Source organism: Pleurodeles waltl, chromosome 2_2 (assembly GCF_031143425.1).
Source record: "Pleurodeles waltl isolate 20211129_DDA chromosome 2_2, aPleWal1.hap1.20221129, whole genome shotgun sequence".
NCBI lineage: Eukaryota > Metazoa > Chordata > Amphibia > Caudata > Salamandridae > Pleurodeles > Pleurodeles waltl.
The window spans coordinates 916,313,495-916,326,648 of NC_090439.1; the positions used below are offsets into that span (position 1 = coordinate 916,313,495).

General features: G+C 47.6%; 1 protein-coding gene across 1 annotated transcript in view; it reads left to right on the forward strand.

The window, feature by feature from the left end:
* EMC2 (ER membrane protein complex subunit 2) overlaps nucleotides 1-13,154 on the forward strand; it is a 217,638-nt gene that overhangs the window by 147,427 nt on the left and 57,057 nt on the right. The window contains exon 7 of the mRNA XM_069220622.1: nucleotides 134-193. Within this exon, the coding sequence (XP_069076723.1) occupies nucleotides 134-193 (60 nt within the window). The remainder of the gene's footprint in view (nucleotides 1-133; nucleotides 194-13,154) is intronic.

Here is a 13,154-nt window from a genome sequence, read left to right on the forward strand (position 1 = left end):
TCTTTTTGCTTGTACTGATATTTTTTAATTAAAAGGGAATTTGCATTTAATTTACCCCCCTTGCGCATTTGCCTTTAATGCAGAGGTTTCATCCAATTGCCTTAAGCAGTTTTGTTTGAATATTTCTTCACAGGTTTGTTGGGGACCAAGAAGCCTGGCATGAACTTGCAGAACTTTACATAAATGAACATGAGTAAGTTGTATTTCATGTAGTTTTGAGTCTTTGATTTTCCATATTCATGTTCTTCACATTTAACAACAACCTAAAATAACGTTAATGCGTTCATTTGGTAGCTTATCTTGCATTTAAGATGTTTATGTTTGATATATAGTTGCCGACAGAAACAAAACGCATCCCTTTCCCAGCTCAGTTGTCCGTGGTCACAGTAGGAACTGTAAGTCAGACCATATATTGAAGAATGAGTAGGCTACACAAGAATGTAAGTCGAATATCCCTTCATTAATCTGTTTTATTGACCTCGTTGTCACCCGTGATCACTCACAAATAGTTATTGGGTATGCTGATAGTCAAGTGTTTCCTAAAGCGTATCCTCACTTAAGAGGAACATCTCTGTATTAGGAGAGAGAGGCTCCCTTTTCTAAGGCAGGATTTTCTGTCGCCTGGGCACTAAGCCTCCCTCGTTCAGGAATGCTGAATGTTACTGGGACTTGCTTATTAGATATTTTAATGTTTTTGTTAGCTCCCTTTTTATTGCTGTATTTAGGAGAGGAAATGCCAGTGAGAGAGGATTAGCTCAAGCTTTAGTGGCAGATTTCTAATGTTAGCATTAATTCTTAGCTCTGTCTAGAGGCATGCCAGTTTCATTGCGTTCATTTGTGCGTGCTGGTGTGAATCATGTTGCATATTTACTTTTTTTCCTTCCTAACAAGAGAGTTAGAGTGAAGGAAAGCAATAAGATTCTCAGGAAAAAGTGACTGCTCGTTTTACAATAATAAACATCACAGATTTCGCTAGTCCTACCTATTGTTCAGAGACAATCAAATGCTCAGTGTATTTTTTTTTTTCCCGTGGATCATGTCCATTTCTTTGAAAGTTGTTCCACTTGTGACTTCAACAGGGATTTTGATTAGCTATCTTTTTGTGCAACAGTCTCATTGTTAACTAATTTTATAAACAGTAAATTATTTTTTAAAGTGTCTCCCTGTAAAATCTGACAGACACTAATTTGTGTTTGGTAGACATTGAAGTTTTGCAAAGTTGTCATTTATCATTTAGGAAAACACTGCTTCTACTTATCAATGTTTGGATTTTTTTTAGCATAAGAAACAGCTATACTGTCGCTGCAGAGAACCACTGTACAACACATAACATATAAACTAAAAAATATAAACCAATTAAGACTTTGAAATATGCAGCTAGCATCTTTGCTTTTTTTAGTGTTAGCCATGACTTTTGATTTTAATAAAATGTGTATAACATAGTTATGAGATTTCAGACATTCTTCATCTGTCTGTTGTGTCATTCCCATTTTTCTTACACCCACATCAGCATGAATCATGGGGCAGAGGGTTATCTTTTGTCCCTTGTTGTTTGTAAGTCAACAGTTGTGATGTTATTTTTTTTAAAGGCTGCAACACATTTCACACTTCTGCTTTCGTCGTGCCCCAAGGGTACCTTAATCTAGTGATAACTTATCTGATGTGCACTCAGTTGAGCTGCTTCACAGCTGTCCTTAATGACTCCTTACCTTAAAGACTGTGTTCCTCATTGCCATCATCTCAGCGCAACATGTGAGTGAGCTTCTGGCTCTTAGTTCTAATCCAGCATACACTATCTTTTTACCAGACAAACTAGTTCTGAACACACTGGCATCCTTCCTGCAGAAAGTGGTGATGATGGTGCACGTCAGTCAAACCATTACCCTGCTAGAGTAGGGAAAACCTCATCGCTTAGACCCCCAAGAGAGCGATATGATTCTACATAGATTGTACCAAAGACCATGAGGTGGACAATCAGCTCTTTGTGGGGTTCTCTGGAGCCACAAAAAGGCAAAGCAGTGCACAGGCGAACCATACGCGCTGGATCATGCTCTTCATTAGCATTTGCTATGCGCTGTCTAAAAAGCAGCCTCTGAAGGACTGCATGCTCATTCTACCAGGGCCAAAGCTGGTACCACTGCTTTGTCGTGTGGAGGCCCTGCCTGGACATTTGCCAAGCGGATGCGTAGGATCCCTCTATACATTTTTGAAGCATTATTGCCTGACAGTCAAGTCTGCCGGAAGGGGCATTTTGCCCTATTGGTTCTTCAGGACTTTCTGGTTTGAGTCCATTCACAGACCCACTTCTGGATACGTATTGCTTTGTGTAAGGAAATGCCTCCTTGGCATGGTTACCCCCTGACTTTTTGCCTTTGCTGATGCTATGTTTTGAATTGAAAGTGTGCTGAGGCCTGCTAACCAGGCCCCAGCACCAGAGTTCTTTCCCTAACCGGTACTTTTGTATCCACAATTGGCACACCCTGGCATCCAGATAAGTCCCTTGTAAATGGTACCCCTGGTACCAAGGGCCCTGATGCCAAGGAAGGTCTCTAAGGGCTGCAGTATGTCTTATGCCACCCTGGAGACCCCTCACTCAGCACAGACACACTGCTTGCCAGCTTGTGTGTGCTGGTGAGAACAAAACGAGTAAGTCGACATGGCACTCCCCTCAGGGTGCCATGCCAGCCTCTCACTGCCTATGCAGGTATAGATAAGTCACCCCTCTAGCAGGCCTTACAGCCCTAAGGCAGGGTGCACTATACCATAGGTGAGGGCACCAGTGCATGAGCACTGTGCCCCTACAGTGTCTAAACAAAACCTTAGACATTGTAAGTGCAGGGTAGCCATAAGAGTATATGGTCTGGGGGTCTGTTTTACACGAACTCCACAGCACCATAATGGCTACACTGAAAACCTGGGAAGTTTGGTATCAAACTTCTCAGCACAATAAATGCACACTGATGCCAGTGTATATTTTATTGTAAAATACACCACAGAGGGCACCTTAGAGGTGCCCCCTGAAACCTTAACCGACTATCTGTGTAGGCTGACTGGTTCCAGCAGCCTGCCACAACCGAGACATGTTGCTGGCCCCATGGGGAGAGTGCCTTTGTCACTCTGAGGCCAGTAACAAAGCCTGCACTGGGTGGAGATGCTAACACCTCCCCCAGGCAGGAGCTGTCTCACCTGGCGGTGAGCCTCAAAGGCTCACCCCTTTGTGCCAGCACCGCAGGACACTCCAGCTAGTGGAGTTGCCCGCCCCCTCCGGCCACGTCCCCACTTTTGGCGGCAAGGCCGGAGAAAATAATGAGAATAACAAGGAGTCGTCACTGGCCAGTCAGGACAGCCCCTAAGGTGTCCTGAGCTGAAGTGACTCTAACTTTTAGAAATCCTCCATCTTGCAGATGGAGGATTCCCCAATAGGATTAGGGATGTGACCCCCTCCCCTTGGGAGGAGGCACAAAGAGGGTGTACCCACCCTCAGGGCTAGTAGCCATTGGCTACTAACCCCCCAGACCTAAACACGCCCTTAAATTTAGTATTTAAGGGCTTCCCTGAACCTAAAACTTTAGATTCCTGAAACTACAAGAAGAAGAAGACTGCTGAGCTGAAAAACCCCTGCAGAGGAAGAACAGAAGACACCAACTGCTTTGGCCCCAGACTTACCGGCCTGTCTCCTGCCTTCCAAAGAAACCTGCTCCAGCGACGCTTTCCAAGGGACCAGCGACCTCTGAATCCTCTGAGGACTGCCCTGCTTCAAGAAAGACAAGAAACTGCAGAGGACAGCGGCACTGCTCCAAAAGAACTGCAACTTTGTTACAGAGGAGCAGATTTAAAGACCCCTGCAACTCCCCGCAAGAAGCGTGAGACTTGCAACACTGCACCCGGCGACCCCGACTCGACTGGTGGAGAACCAACACCTCAGGGAGGACCCTCCGGCGACTCCAAGACTGTGAGTAACCAAAGTTGTCCCCCCTGAGCCCCCACAGCGACGCCTGCAGAGGGAATCCCGAGGCTCCCCCTGACCGCGACTGCCTGAACCTAAAGTCCCGACGGCTGGGAAAGACCCTGCACCGCAGCCCCCAGCACCTGAAGGAACAGAACTTCTGTGCAGGAGTGACCCCCAGGAGGCCCTCTCCCTTGCCCAGGTGGTGGCTACCCCGAGGAGCCCCCCCACCCCGCCTGCCTGCACCGCTGAAGAGATCCCTTGGTCTCTCATTGAACATCATTGAAAACCCGACGCGTGTTTGCACACTGCACCCGGCCGCCCCCGTGCTGCTGAGGGTTTACTTTTTGTGCTGACTTGTGTCCCCCCCCCGGTGCCCTACAAACCCCCCTGGTCTGCCCTCCGAAGACGCGGGTACTTACCTGCTGGCAGACCGGAACCGGGGCACCCCCTTCTCTCCATTGAAGCCTATGTGTTTTGGGCACCTCTTTGACCTCTGCACCTGACCGGCCCTGAGCTGCTGGTGTGGTAACTTTGGGGTTGCTCTGAACCCCCAACGGTGGGCTACCTTGGACCCAAACCTGAGACTTGTAAGTGATTTACTTACCTGCTAAAACTAACAATAACTTACCTCCCCCAGGAACTGTGAAAATTGCACTGTGTCCACTTTTAAAACAGCTATTTGTGTTTTATGTGAAAAGTATATATGCTACTGTAATTATTCAAAGTTCCAAAGGTACTTACCTGCAATACCTTTCAAATGAGATATTACATGTAGAATTTGAACCTGTGGTTCTTAAAATAAACTAAGAAAATATATTTTTCTATAACAAAACCTATTGGCTGGATTTGTCTCTGAGTGTGTGTTCCTCATTTATTGCCTGTGTGTATGTACAACAAATGCTTAACACTACTCCTTTGATAAGCCTACTGCTCGACCACACTACCACAAAATAGAGCATTAGTATTATCTCTTTTTGCCACTATCTTACCTCTAAGGGGAACCCTTGGACTCTGTGCATACTATTCCTTACTTTGAAATAGTGCATACAGAGCCAACTTCCTACATTGGTGGATCAGCGGTGGGGTACAAGACTTTGCATTTGCTGGACTACTCAGCCAATACCTGATCACACGACAAATTCCAAAAATTGTCATTAGAACTTGATTTTTTTGCAATTTGAAATTTTTCTAAATTTTTAAAAGTCCTGCTCGGGCCTTGTGTTAGTCCCTGTTTAGCATTTCTTTTAGTGTTTAAAAGTTTGTGAAAAGTTTGAATTAGATTCTAGAACTAGTTTTTAGATTCTTAAAAAGTATTCCAACTTTTAGAAGCATAATGTCTAGTACAGATGTGAATGTGGTGGAACTCGATACCACACCTTACCTCCATCTTAAGATGAGGGAGCTAAGGTCACTCTGTAAAATAAAGAAAATAGCAATGGGCCCCAGACTTTCCAAACTACAGCTCCAGGAGCTGTTGGCAGAGTTTGAAAAGGCCAACCCCTCTGAGGATGGCAACACAGAGGATGAGGATAGTGAATTGGAGGATGATTCCCCCCTACCAGTCCTATCTAGGGAGGACAGGGCCTCTGAAGCCCTGACTCCAAGCATAATAGTCAGAGATGCTGGCTCCCTCACAGGAGGGACCAACCTCTCTGAAATCACTGAGGATAACTCCAGTGAAGAGGACATCCAGTTAGCCAGGATGGCCAAAAGATTGGCTTTGGAAAGACAGATCCTAGCCATAGAAAGGGTAAGACAAGAGATGGGCCTAGGACCCATCAATGGTGGCAGCAACATAAATAGGGTCAGAGATTCTCCTGACATGTTGAAAATCCCTAAATGGATTGTAACTAAATATGAAGATGGTGATGACATCACCAAATGGTTCACAGCTTTTGAGAGGGCTTGTGTAACCAGAAAAGTGAACAAATCTCACTGGGGTGCTCTCCTTTGGGAAATGTTCACAGGAAAGTGTAGGGATAGACTCCTCACACTCTCTGGAAAAGATGCAGAATCTTATGACCTCATGAAGGGTACCCTGATTGAGGGCTTTGGATTCTCCACTGAGGAGTATAGGATTAGATTCAGGGGGGCTCAAAAATCCTCGAGCCAGACCTGGGTTGACTTTGTAGACTACTCAGTAAAAACATTAGATGGTTGGATTCAAGGCAGTGGTGTAAGTAATTATGATGGGCTGTACAATTTATTTGTGAAAGAACACCTATTAAGTAATTGTTTCAATGATAAACTGCATCAGCATCTGGTAGACCTAGGACCAATTTCTCCCCAAGAATTGGGAAAGAAGGCGGACCATTGGGTCAAGACTTGGGTGTCCAAAACTTCCACAGGGGGTGACCAAAAGAAAGGGGTCACAAAACCTCCCCAGGGGAAGGGTGGTGAGACAGCCAAAAGCAAAAATAGTAAAGAGTCTTCTACAGGCCCCCAAAAACCTGCACAGGAGGGTGGGCCCAGAGCCTCTTCACAAAACAATTCTGGGTACAAGGGTAAAAACTTTGATCCCAAAAAGGCCTGGTGTCGTAGCTGTAGTCAGTCTGGACACCAAACTGGAGACAAGGCCTGTCCCAAGAAAAATACCACTTCAAACTCCACTCCAGCTAACACTGGAATGGCTAGTCTCCAAGTGGGATCAACAGTGTGCCCAAAGAAAATCAGGTGTCACACTGAAGCTACATTAGTCTCTGAGGGTGGGGTGGATTTAGCCACACTGGCTGCCTGGCCCCCTAACATGCAAAAATACAGGCAGAATCTCTTAATTAATGGGACAAGTGTAGAGGGCCTGAGGGATACAGGTGCCAGTGTCACTATGGTGACAGAGAAACTGGTTTCCCCTGGCCAATACCTGGCTGGACAAACTTATCCCGTCACCAACGCTGACAATCAGACTAAAGTACATCCCATGGCTATGGTAACTTTAGAGTGGGGAGGGGTCAATGGCCTGAAACAGGTGGTGGTCTCCTCAAATATCCCAGTAGACTGTTTGCTTGGAAATGACCTGGAGTCCTCAGCATGGGCTGAGGCAGAACTGAAAACCCATGCAGCCATGCTGGGTATCCCTGAACTGGTGTGTGTCAAGATAAGGGCACAGTGCAAGGCACAGGGTGAAAAAGTAGAGCTGGAGTCTGGAAGAAAGGCCCAGCCTACCAAGAGAAAAGGAAAGTCAGCTGGGAAACCAGCTGCAACACAACAAGAAAAAGAGAACCTCTCTTCTCAGGAAGAAGTTCTGCCCTCTGAGGGAACTGAGCCTATGGAGCTGGAACCTTATCAGGTTGAGCTCTTGGGCCCAGGGGGACCCTCAAGGCAAGAGTTGTGTAAGGGACAAGAAACCTGTCCCTCTCTTGAAGGCCTTAGGCAGCAAGCTGCTGAAGAGTCCAAAGGCAAGAAAAATGGAACACATAGGGTCTATTGGGAAGATGGACTCCTGTACACTGAGGCAAGAGATCCCAAACCTGGTGCCGCTAGAAGAGTGGTAGTGCCTCAGGCGTTCAGAGAGTTTATTCTGACCTTAGCCCATGATATTCCCCTTGCTGGGCATTTGGGACAAACCAAGACGTGGGAGAGGTTAGTCAACCACTTCTACTGGCCCAACATGTCCCAGAAGGTTAAGGAGTTTTGCATCTCCTGTCCCACCTGTCAAGCCAGTGGTAAGACAGGTGGACATCCAAAGGCCCCCCTCATTCCACTTCCAGTGGTGGGGGTCCCCTTTGAAAGAGTGGGTGTGGACATAGTAGGTCCACTTGAACCTCCCACAGCCTCAGGAAATATGTACATCCTAGTAGTAGTGGATCATGCTACTAGGTATCCTGAAGCTATTCCCCTTAGGTCGACTACTGCCCCTGCAGTAGCCAAGGCCCTCATTGGTATCTTTACCAGAGTGGGCTTCCCTAAGGAGGTGGTGTCTGACAGAGGTACCAACTTCATGTCAGCATACCTGAAACACATGTGGAATGAGCGTGGAGTGACTTATAAATTCACTACACCATATCATCCACAAACTAATGGCCTTGTTGAGAGATTCAACAAGACATTAAAGGGCATGATCATGGGGCTCCCAGAAAAACTCAAAAGGAGATGGGATGTCCTCCTGCCATGTCTGCTTTTCGCTTACAGAGAGGTGCCTCAGAAGGGAGTAGGGTTCTCACCCTTTGAACTTCTGTTTGGCCACCATTAAGGGGACCACTTGCTCTTGTTAAAGAAGGCTGGGAGAGACCTCTTCATGAGCCTAAACAAGACATAGTGGACTATGTACTTGGCCTTCGCTCAAGAATGGCAGAGTACATGGAAAAGGCAAGTAAAAACCTTGAGGCCAGCCAACAGCTCCAGAAGTTTTGGTATGACCAGTGCTTTAAATGGGCCGGTACTGTCCGGTACTGAGTACCGGCACTTTTTTATTTTGAGAGAGAGAGTACCGGCACATCTCGAGAAAACCGTAATACTTTTAATTGGAGAGTACCGGCACTTCTCAGAAACAAGCAGGTACTCTGGCACAGAGTACCTGCACTTTAATTTTTCCATTTCAAGCACTGGGTATGACCAAAAGGCTGCAATGGTTGAATTTCAACCAGGGCAGAAAGTCTGGGTTTTGGAGCCTGTGGCTCCCAGGGCACTTCAGGACAGATGGAGTGGCCCTTACCCAATCCTGGAAAAGAAGAGTCAGGTCACCTACCTGGTGGACCTACAGTAGGCACAAGCAGGAGCCCCAAGAGGGTGATCCATGTAAACCGCCTAAAACTCTTCCATGATAGGGCTGATGTGAATCTGTTGATGGTAACAGATGAGGACCAGGAAGCTGAGAGTGAGCCTCTCCCTGATCTCCTATCATCAGACCCTAAAGATGGCTCAGTGGATGGAGTGATCTATTCAGACACCCTCTCTGGCCAACAGCAAGCTGACTGGAGGAAGGTCCTACAACAGTTTGCTGAGCTCTTTTCCCTAACCCCTGGTCAGACACACCTGTGTACCCATGATGTGGACACAGGAGACAGCATGCCTGTCAAAAACAAAATCTTCAGACAGTCTGATCAAGTTAAGGAAAGCATCAAGGTGGAAGTCCACAAGATGCTGGAATTGGGAGTAATTGAGCACTCTGACAGCCCCTGGGCTAGCCCAGTGGTCTTATTCACCAAACCTCACACCAAAGATGGAAAGAGAGATGAGGTTTTGTGTGGACTACAGAGGTCTTAATTCTGTCACCAAGACAGATGCCCATCCCATTCCTAGAGCTGACGAGCTGATTGACAAATTAGGTGCTGCCAAATTCTTAAGTACCTTTGACTTAACAGCAGGGTACTGGCAAATCAAAATGGCACCTGGAGCAAAAGAGAAAACAGCATTCTCCACACCTGATGGGCATTATCAGTTTACTGTTATGCCCTTTGGTTTAAAGAATGCCCCTGCCACCTTCCAGAGGTTGGTGAATCAAGTCCTTGCTGGGTTGGAGTCCTTTAGTGCAGCTTATCTAGATGATATTGCTGTCTTTAGCTCCAACTGGCAGGATCACCTGGTCCACCTGAAGAAGGTTTTGAAGGCTCTGCAATCAGCAGGCCTCTCTATCAAGGCATCCAAATGCCAGATAGGGCAGGGAACTGTGGTTTACTTGGGACACCTTGTAGGTGGAGGCCAAGTTCAGCCACTCCAGCCTAAGATCCAGACTATTCTGGACTGGGCAGCTCCAAAAACCCAGACTCAAGTCAGGGCATTCCTTGGCTTGACTGGGTACTATAGGAGGTTTGTGAAGGGATATGGATCCATTGTGACAGCCCTCACAGAACTCACCTCCAAGAAAATGCCCAAGAAAGTAAACTGGACTGTAGAATGCCAACAGGCCTTTGACACCCTGAAACAAGCTATGTGCACAGCACCAGTTCTAAAAGCTCCAGATTACTCCAAGCAGTTCATTGTGCAGACAGATGCCTCTGAACATGGGATAGGGGCAGTTTTGTCCCAAACAAATGATGATGTCCTTGACCAGCCTGTTGCTTTCATTAGCAGGAGGTTACTCCCCAGGGAGCAGCGTTGGAGTGCCATTGAGAGGGAGGCCTTTGCTGTGGTTTGGTCCCTGAAGAAGCTGAGACCATACCCCTTTGGTACTCACTTCCTAGTTCAAACTGACCACAGACCTCTCAGATGGCTGATGCAAATGAAAGGTGAAAATCCAAAACTGTTGAGGTGGTCCATCTCCCTACAGGGAATGGACTTTATAGTGGAACACAGACCTGGGACTGCCCATGCCAATGCAGATGGCCTTTCCAGGTTCTTCCACTTAGAAAATGAAGACTCTCTTGGGAAAGGTTAGTCTCATCCTCTTTCGTTTGGGGGGGGGGGGTTGTGTAAGGAAATGCCTCCTTGGCATGGTTACCCCCTGACTTTTTGCCTTTGCTGATGCTATGTTTTGAATTGAAAGTGTGCTGAGGCCTGCTAACCAGGCCCCAGCACCAGTGTTCTTTCCCTAACCGGTACTTTTGTATCCACAATTGGCACACCCTGGCATCCAGATAAGTCCCTTGTAAATGGTACCCCTGGTACCAAGGGCCCTGATGCCAAGGAAGGTCTCTAAGGGCTGCAGCATGTCTTATGCCACCCTGGAGACCCCTCACTCAGCACAGACACACTGCTTGCCAGCTTGTGTGTGCTGGTGAGAACAAAACGATTAAGTCGACATGGCACTCCCCTCAGGGTGCCATGCCAGCCTCTCACTGCCTATGCAGGTATAGATAAGTCACCCCTCTAGCAGGCCTTACAGCCCTAAGGCAGGGTGCACTATACCATAGGTGAGGGCACCAGTGCATGAGCACTGTGCCCCTACAGTGTCTAAACAAAACCTTAGACATTGTAAGTGCAGGGTAGCCATAAGAGTATATGGTCTGGGGGTCTGTTTTACACGAACTCCGCAGCACCATAATGGCTACACTGAAAACTGGGAAGTTTGGTATCAAACTTCTCAGCACAATAAATGCACACTGATGCCAGTGTACATTTTATTGTAAAATACACCCCAGAGGGCACCTTAGAGGTGCCCCCTGAAACCTTAACCGACTATCTGTGTAGGCTGACTGGTTCCAGCAGCCTGCCACAACCGAGACATGTTGCTGGCCCCATGGGGAGAGTGCCTTTGTCACTCTGAGGCCAGTAACAAAGCCTGCACTGGGTGGAGATGCTAACACCTCCCCCAGGCAGGAGCTGTCACACCTGGCGGTGAGCTGCAAAGGCTCACCCCTTTGTGCCAGCACCGCAGGACACTCCAGCTAGTGGAGTTGCCCGCCCCCTCCGGCCACGGCCCCCACTTTTGGCGGCAAGGCCGGAGAAAATAATGAGAATAACAAGGAGTCGTCACTGGCCAGTCAGGACAGCCCCTAAGGTGTCCTGAGCTGAAGTGACTCTAACTTTTAGAAATCCTCCATCTTGCAGATGGAGGATTCCCCAATAGGATTAGGGATGTGACCCCCTCCCCTTGGGAGGAGGCACAAAGAGGGTGTACCCACCCTCAGGGCTAGCAGCCATTGGCTACTAACCCCCCAGACCTAAACACGCCCTTAAATTTAGTATTTAAGGGCTTCCCTGAACCTAAAACTTCAGATTCCTGAAACTACAAGAAGAAGAAGACTGCTGAGATGAAAAACCCCTGCAGAGGAAGAACAGAAGACACCAACTGCTTTGGCCCCAGACTTACCGGCCTGTCTCCTGCCTTCCAAAGAAACCTGCTCCAGCGACGCTTTCCAAGGGACCAGCGACCTCTGAATCCTCTGAGGACTGCCCTGCTTCAAGAAAGACAAGAAACTGCTGAGGACAGCGGCACTGCTCCAAAAGAACTGCAACTTTGTTACAGAGGAGCAGATTTAAAGACCCCTGCAACTCCCCGCAAGAAGCGTGAGACTTGCAACACTGCACCCGGTGACCCCGACTCGACTGGTGGAGAACCAACACCTCAGGGAGGACCCTCCGGCGACTCCAAGACCGTGAGTAACCAAAGTTGTCTCCCCTGAGCCCCCACAGCGACGCCTGCAGAGGGAATCCCGAGGCTCCCCCTGACCGTGACTGCCTGAACCTAAAGTCCCAACGGCTGGAAAAGACCCTGCACCCGCAGCCCCCAGCACCTGAAGGAACGGAACTTCTGTGCAGGAGTGACCCCCAGGAGGCCCTCTCCCGTGCCCAGGTGGTGGCTACCCCGAGGAGCCCCCCCCCTGCCTGCCTGCTCCGCTGAAGAGATCCCTTGGTCTCTCATTGAACATCATTGAAAACCCGATGCGTGTTTGCACACTGCACCCGGCCGCGCCCGTGCTGCTGAGGGTGTACTTTTTGTGCTGACTTGTGTCCCCCCCGGTGCCCTACAAAACCCCCCTGGTCTGCCCTCCGAAGACGCGGGTACTTACCTGCTGGCAGACCGGAACCGGGGCACCCCCTTCTCTCCATTGAAGCCTATGTGTTTTGGGCACCTCTTTGACCTCTGCACCTGACCGGCCCTGAGCTGCTGGTGTGGTAACTTTGGGGTTGCTCTGAACCCCCAACGGTGGGCTACCTTGGACCCAAACCTGAGACTTGTAAGTGATTTACTTACCTGCTAAAACTAACAATAACTTACCTCCCCAGGAACTGTGAAAATTGCACTGTGTCCACTTTTAAAACAGCTATTTGTGTTTTATGTGAAAAGTATATATGCTACTGTAATTATTCAAAGTTCCAAAAGTACTTACCTGCAATACCTTTCAAATGAGATATTACATGTAGAATTTGAACCTGTGGTTCTTAAAATAAACTAAGAAAATATATTTTTCTATAACAAAACCTATTGGCTGGATTTGTCTCTGAGTGTGTGTTCCTCATTTATTGCCTGTGTGTATGTACAACAAATGCTTAACACTACTCCTTTGATAAGCCTACTGCTCGACCACACTACCACAAAATAGAGCATTAGTATTATCTCTTTTTGCCACTATCTTACCTCTAAGGGGAACCCTTGGACTCTGTGCATACTATTCCTTACTTTGAAATAGTGCATACAGAGCCAACTTCCTACACTTTGGTATATATTCAGAAGGTGAGGAAACTGTGACTAGAAGTCTCTATGGAAGATAAAGAAAGTTACCTTTGGGAATGCTTTTTCTGGTAGAGACTAGCTGAAAAGTCCTCACCAACCCTCCCATCTTCCACATTCTGTGATTTGACTCTATCTAATAATAAGATCCCAAGT